Source organism: Nicotiana tomentosiformis, chromosome 7 (assembly GCF_000390325.3).
Source record: "Nicotiana tomentosiformis chromosome 7, ASM39032v3, whole genome shotgun sequence".
In the NCBI taxonomy this organism is placed as follows: Eukaryota; Viridiplantae; Streptophyta; class Magnoliopsida; order Solanales; family Solanaceae; genus Nicotiana; species Nicotiana tomentosiformis.
In genome coordinates this window covers 47,131,245-47,138,559 of record NC_090818.1, presented here as the reverse complement: position 1 = coordinate 47,138,559, position 7,315 = coordinate 47,131,245, and the positions used below count along the sequence as shown (strand labels likewise).

Sequence of the window (7,315 nt, the reverse complement as noted above, 5' to 3'; positions counted from 1 at the left end):
TCGTTGTGAGTTTCATCAAAATAGGAATTAAAAGAAATCATTGAGACTTGTGACATTATTAATTACCCTACTTGTTAACTATATTTCAAAGTCATTCAATTCAAATGTGATTCTTATTCAATTCAAATTGACACAAGTGAAAGTGAGGTGAGACTGTGACTACTCAAAAGTGTCAGAGTTGGATTTCAATTTTTGGGCCTTTGGCTTTCTCAATTCTTTACTGTCTGCACCTTTGCTTAGTTACTGTCATTCATTAATATCACCGAACAAATTTTTAAGGCTTCTCTAGTTTCTTGTCTTCTTCCTTTAACCCAATAGATTCTTGCTTTTCATTTAAATTGACAATATCCTCTTCCTCCTATTTGCCTCTAGATTTTTCACTCCTCACTCCTTTTCTTTCCAAACCATTCTTCATCAGTTTCTAGTTGGATTTTTTGGGGTCACTTTAATTTTTGAAAAGTTCTAATCTTTTAGCATTTTGAAGGATTTTGTGGGGGTTATCTTCTTGAGAGTATTGGCTAAGAAGGGGCATTTTCAAAGGAATAATGTCAGCCAAGAATAAACAAATTTCTTGACTACCTTTTTGGTATTCATGGAGGTAGAAAAAGATGGTGTCTTTGGTAAAAGATTAGTTTTTTTAGAAATTTATCTGACTATAAATAGAGGAAAAGATAGTGTCTTTGGAAAAAAAAAATCAGTTCTTTTTAGGATGTTAAAGCTTTGAACCATGAAATTCTTGGTAAAAAGATAGGGTCTTTGGGAAAAGGTCAGTTCTTTTAGAAAGTTATCTGACTACAATAGAGGAAAAGATATAGTTTTGAGGATATTAAAGCATTGAAGGGCGAAATTGTTGTAAATGGGGGAGAAGAAGAATATGCCAGCAGTTTGGTTTTCATTGAAGAGGTCTTTGCATTGTAAATCAGAGCCATCAGATGTTCATGACCCAAAGACAAGGAAGCAATTAAGCACAATTTTGACTAGAAAAGGAGGAGGGTCAAGGTCAGGTTGTTCAAGGTCTATAGCAAATCTCAAAGATGTAATCCATGGAAGCAAAAGACACTTAGAAAAACCTCCAAGTTGTAGTCCAAGATCTATTGGTAGCAGTGAGTTTCTTAATCCAATAACTCATGAAGTTATTCTGAGTAATTCAAGGTGTGAGTTGAAAATCACTAGTTTTAATGGTTTTCAAGAAAGTGGGGGTGGGACTAATGGCTCAACTTTTGTGGGTACTTTGAGACCTGGTACACCTGGTCCAGGAGGGAACCCTACAATGCATTATTTCAATTCAGGTTGTAGGAATTCAGTGGCAACTCCTACAAGGAGAAGTGCATCTTTTCTTGTTGATAAAGAAAGTTCTGCTAATTTTGGAGGAGGACATAGTTTTCCTTGTAAAACTACTAGGCATTCACTTGATAATGATGTTAATGGAACTTCAGGGGTCACATGTCATAAGTGTGGAGAGCAATTTGGAAAATGGGAAGCTCTTGAAGCACATCATCTTTCTAAGCATGCTGGTAAAAATCTTGCCTTTTTTGCCTTTTCATCATTCCTTATTATCCTATCTCTATGCTTTTTTCAGTATTTTGCTTATGCCGTAGATTATTTTCCTTTTTCATTCTCTCTGTCTGAAAAAAAGTACTTGGGACGTCTTTTAAGTCTCGTGCGGTTGCTTATTCTGTTCTTTCTCTCTCCCCCCCTCCCCCCTCTCTGTTCGTAGCCTACATCACAAGATTGTACATTTGCAGCTTCAAAGCCCATTTTGCTATATCTTTTTAGAGCTAGAAACATTGCCCTTTTTCAGCCAATTTGTTTGAAATTTACTTGAAGATGGTATCAGCAATTTCTGCTTAAATTATTTAGCAGTTGATGGATTGGTGGTTTGGTAGGGGGAGAGGGAGGGGGAGGGAGAGGAAACCATGAAATTTTAACTGTAAAATTTCATGTGCTTTACTCTCTAGATATCTATGTCTAGACTGCACTGCTGGATTAAAGTAGAATTTTGCTTGACGTTGTCTGTTAATTTATTATGAATCCCCACAATACATAATACATTGGGACGTGGTCATCACTGGATATTTATGGGCTATGGCTAGACTGCACTGCTGGATTAGAGTAGAACTTTGCTTCGACGTTGTCTGTCAATTTATCAAGAATCCCCACAATACATAATACATTGGGACGTGGTCGCCTAGGCACACACCACATTCACCCCAACCTTTTTGGGCTTGAGGCATAGTAGTAGTAGTTTCTATTGTATTCGCTTTCTGTACTTGTTGATTTAATGGTTTTGAAGAGCTATTAAGCTTGTTGCATTTTGCTCAATTGGACAGTGAGTGAGCTTTTGGAGGGTGATTCTTCAAGGAAGATAGTAGAAATAATCTGTCGTTCAAGCTGGTTAAAATCCGAGAGCCACGTCGGTCGGATTGAAAGGGTCTTGAAAGTTCACAACACACAAAAAACTCTGGCTCGCTTTGAAGAATATAGGGAGATGGTGAAGGTTAAAGCAAGTAAGCTCCCTAAGAAACATCCTCGGTGTATAGCTGATGGAAATGAACTTTTAAGGTTCTATGGAACTACTTTGGCATGTGGCCTTGGCATGAATGGAACCTGCAGTCTCTGTGTATCCGATAAATGCTGCGTCTGTCGAATTATCAGAAACGGATTCACCACGAAGAAGGAACTCAAAGGCGGGATTGGTGTCTTCACCACTTCCACAAGTGCAAGAGCTTATGAATGTATTGAGTTGAGTGATGATGATCCATCGTTAAGAAAAGCATTGATCGTCTGCAGAGTTGTTGCAGGTCGAGTGCATAGGCCGTTGGAGAACATTCAAGAAATGGCTGGCCAAACCGGGTTTGATTCTTTGGCTGGGAAGGTTGGTGTTTACTCTAACATAGAGGAGCTTTACTTGCTTAATCCTAGGGCTCTTCTTCCTTGTTTTGTGGTGATTTGCAAAGCCTAAGGAAAATATAAGACATGGTAGAATGTCTAAAGCAGTAGTGAAATTTTGTGTCGCGTATAGGCTTTTCAACATGTTCTTTTGCAGGAAACTTTGTTTCTTGGAGTCCAAATTCTTGTTTCCTGCAATTTCTGTATCTGTTATTACCAAAATTTGGCAAAGCTAGATTATCCAAAATTTCAGTGATAGGTTTTTATTCACTTTTTGGGAAGTGACTAACACTTTCTCTGTCTCTGGTGGTTGTTGGTTTAGTTCATTACATGCATAGGGTAACAGAATGCAGTTCTTTGTACATAGTATAATATGGACAACTATAGATTTGGGACCATTTCTCAGCTTTTAGAAATGAATCCCTGATGACAAATGTGAGCAGTTTTGGACTAGATTCTTGCGACTGCAATTCAAATGGTTGCATAGAGATTTAGAGGTTATTAGAAGTGCTCAATCACTGCAGTTTATAGTATTACTACGATTTGTATCTCTTTACAGTCCAGAAGTTTGTAAACTACGCGTCAATGTGAAGCAAGTTAAGGTCTATTAAAGGAATTCTCACTGTTCACCTCGACTGATACAACTGTAAAGAGACCAATAAATTGTTCAGTTTGATTGGGTTTTACATGATTTTCACTTGGGGTGGTCATATTAAACTCTTGAGTATGGTTATTTGTGTTCAACTGATTGATAAAAGACAATGTCCAACTGCAGCAACCAAACAATTTAGGCATGTGGTCCTAGTTGGTACTGTCATGCTTCAAAAAAGCTTTAATCTAAAAAATAAAAGACAGAATGAAGAAGATAATAAGTCACTGTCTTGTTCCCTCTCGCAGCCAATAGTATCTGCGTTCACTATAACTATTGATATTGTCCGTGATCTTCTTTTTCGGCCTAAAAATAATTTTTTTTAAAAAAAAGTTCATAATTTGATCCTATTGGTGCCAAAAGAGTAAATAGATTTCTAGATACTTTTAGGGAGCCAACCTTTTCATCTTGCTTTTGATACTCTTTTCCTTTGAGATTTTACAAAAAACGACACCTTGTATTTGAAAATTCCATTTGATTTTAAACAATACATTTTTTATTTTACTTTCAGTGACCATTTAGTCATGACATGTTAAATACCATAAAATTCTAAAAGTACTTTTGCTCTTTTTTGGAGGGGGTTAAATCAATTAGCGCTATATAAAATGCAAAGAAAAGGAAATTGTTATTGATTCTTTTTTGAAAATCTGAATTGCACATACATATTAGCGCGAGTTTATCATTTCGTTGCTGGTTTGAATAAATGTTGCATGGCTATGCCAACTCATAAGTATGCATCTGATTTTGATAGAATAGACTTTCTGTGGATTCAGAAAACTAAATGCAACTCCATTGGGAGAAGTTGAATTCATTAACCGAAGATATTCGATTCAGTTGGCATTCATTAATGCTGATTTAGACAGTTCCTCTGCTTCAGCTGCCATTCTTTCTGATGTTAGTTTTAATGACTATCGGTTCATCAATTTTTTTTCTATTTATTTTTTAAAAGTTTTTTGGGTTTCAATTCTCTAAATAGGAATAGCTGAATAGGGGTAGTTTATAAATGGGGTAAAAAAAATCACAGCTGATTAAGACAGCCTCTTGAGAAGGACCACACAGAGCTAGGAGTAGGAACTCATTTGCCAAGTTAAATTTCTATTACTCCTATTAGTACCTGCGCCATAAATCATGTCAAATGGTGATTTTAGGTTGTTTGAATAATATGCGAATAACCTTAAAATAATAACCTTAAAATATAAACCTATCAGATAAAAATTATATAATATTAATAGATATTAACTATAAAGCAGGATATGAAATTATTGTTCAAATCTAGTAGTGGACAACCCATTTTTTTTAATTTTATATTTGTAATAACCTAACCCCTTGATTTTAGTACTTGCATTTCGTTTCGTTGTCAATATTAAAGAGTACTAAACATTTTATGTTGTGATATGTCTTGTTTGAGCATATTAAATTATATTATTTTAACAAAATTCTTACTATCACTTAGTTTTTATCTGAAAGTCAAATATGTCGTACTTATCACATCATTTTTACACAAATTCTTTTATCTTTCTGTTCTTTTCTTATAGTTATTATTGTATTATTTATTATTTAATATTATTATACTATCCTATAATTTTTATTAGCTTAATAATTAAATTAATGTCTTGCTTATTATCCTTTTAATAGTCTTTAATAAATATAAATGTTTTATTCTTGAAATTTGGTATATTTTTATGCATGTATCCTCTTATTCGGAATTTTTTAATCATTTAAGTCTATTAGTAAATTTTAAATATAATTTAATTATTTTAAAGTTAATTTAAAGTATAAGTATCTTCACACTACCTCTATTTTTATACATCTCTTCCCTACTATTGTAATGATCCAACCGGTTATTTTAACTTTTAAAACCCCGTTTCCTAAAATAAAACTTTTCGTAGGTGCTTGTAATGATTTATGACTTGCGGGGATGGTTGGTTCGGGATTTGGAAGTGTTTGAGGTGAAACCGGAACACTTGGTTCCTTAAGTTGGCCTTAAAGTGCTAAGTTTGACTTCGGTCAACATTTTGAGAAAACGACCCCGGAATAGAATTTTGATGATTCCAACAGCTCCATATGGTGATTTTGGACTTAGGAGCGTGATCGAAATTTTATTTGGAAGTCCGTAGTGAAATTAGGCTTGAAATGGCTAAAATAGGAATTTAAAGTTTGAAAGTTTGACCGGGGAGTTGACTTTTTGATACCGGAGTCGGAATCCAGTTTCGAAAATTTTCATAGCTTCATTACGTAATTTATGACTTGTGTGCAAAATTTGAGGTCAATCGGACTTGATTTGATAGGTTCCGACATCGAATGTAGAATTTGAAAACTCTTAGTTTCATTAAGCTTGAATTGGGGTATGATTCATGGTTTTAGCGTTGTTTGATGTGATTTAGAGGTTCGACTAAGTTCATATGATCTTTTAGGACTTGTTGGTATATTTGGTTGAGGTCCTGAAGGCCTCGGGTGAGTTTTGAATGGTTAACGGATCAAAAGTTGGACTTAAAAAGCTGCTGCAATTTTTCCTCTTCTGTTGGGCATTCTGGACTGTCATCGAGCCCAGGCATCGAACCCAGGCATCGAGCCCAGACATCGAACCCAGGCATCGAGCCTAGACATCGAACCCAGGCATCGAGCCCAGACATCGAACCTAGATATCGAGCCAGAGTTGACGAGGCTCAGGCTCTAGCTTGTGTATCGAAGCCATGATCGAAGGCCCATCTCGAGGGCCATGATCGAAGGCAAGGCTCGAGGGATAGTATCGAGACCCAAGATCGAGGGTCACAATCGAAGGCTCAAGCTCGATGCCATGATCGAGGCTATGATCGAAGGACCGGACTCGATGCCATAATCGAGGCCATGATCCGAGGTCCCGGCTCGATCCTGTGATCGAAGCCACGATCGAGGCCTGATCGAGGGCCATGATCGAAGCCTGATCGAGGGCCATGATCGAAGCCTGATCGAGGCCCTGATCCGAAGTGCTGGGCAGTGTTTTAAAAAGAGGGCATTCGTCCCATTCGCCATTTTTAACAAATTGGAGCTGGAGCAGAGGCGATTTTGGCAGATTGTCAAGGAAAGACAATTGGGGTAAGTGATTCCAACTCGGATTTGGTCTATATACACAAATATATCATTGTTTTCAACATTTAATTAGTGTTTTGAGATTTGAAATTTGGAGAAATTTAGAAATCTCATAGAAGCGTAATTTTGAGATTCCGGTATCGATTCGGAGTCGGATTTGAGTGAAATTGGTATAGTTGGACTCGTAATTGAATGGGTTGTCGGATTTCATAACTTTTTCCGGATTCCGATATGTGGGACCCACAGGCGAATATTTTATTAATTTGGGGGTTTGTATTAAAATTGTAGTATTTTCTTATAGAGTTGATTTCCTATAATTTTTAGTGATTATATCGAATTATTTTGGCTAGATTCGAGTCGGACAGGGTTGGATAATCGTGGAAAAGGCCTTCTAGTGGGTTAAATTGGAGCAAGACAAGGTAAGTCTCTTGTCTAATCTTGTGAGGGGGAAATTGCCTCATAGGTGATTAAAAATTAAATAATTGTTGCTAATTGTGGGGGGCTACGTACGCACGAGGTAACGAGAGTCCGTGCGTAGCTACTATTAATGCTAAAGTCCGGGTAGTTTAGGACTCAAAGCATGCATTACTTGTGTTAATTGTATTCTTTCATTAATTAATATTAATTGATATATATGAATATATATTGTGAATTGTTAGATAAAGATATTAAAGGATGAAAACCTCATATACTTGATTCTCTGTTTAA

The 7,315-nt window shown here is 36.2% G+C and overlaps 1 protein-coding gene across 1 annotated transcript; it reads left to right on the top strand.

The window, feature by feature from the left end:
• The first annotated feature begins 222 nt into the window (after positions 1 to 222).
• LOC104090171 (uncharacterized) lies at positions 223 to 3,159 on the top strand. Its single transcript, XM_009595225.4, has 2 exons — positions 223 to 1,514; positions 2,331 to 3,159. Exons 1-2 carry the CDS (start codon positions 857 to 859, stop codon positions 2,960 to 2,962), a joined length of 1,290 nt encoding a protein of 429 aa, XP_009593520.1. The 5' UTR covers positions 223 to 856; the 3' UTR covers positions 2,963 to 3,159.
• The last annotated feature ends 4,156 nt before the right edge of the window (positions 3,160 to 7,315 follow it).

What these genes read in the sequence shown, in the direction of transcription:
- LOC104090171 (XM_009595225.4), top strand. Translation starts at nt 857, where the DNA reads ATGGGGGAGAAGAAGAATATGCCAGCAGTTTGGTTTTCATTGAAGAGG. An exon ending in TCATCTTTCTAAGCATGCTG is followed by an intron (nt 1,515 to 2,330) that starts GTAAAAATCTTG and finishes TCAATTGGACAG; the next exon opens with TGAGTGAGCTTTTGGAGGGT.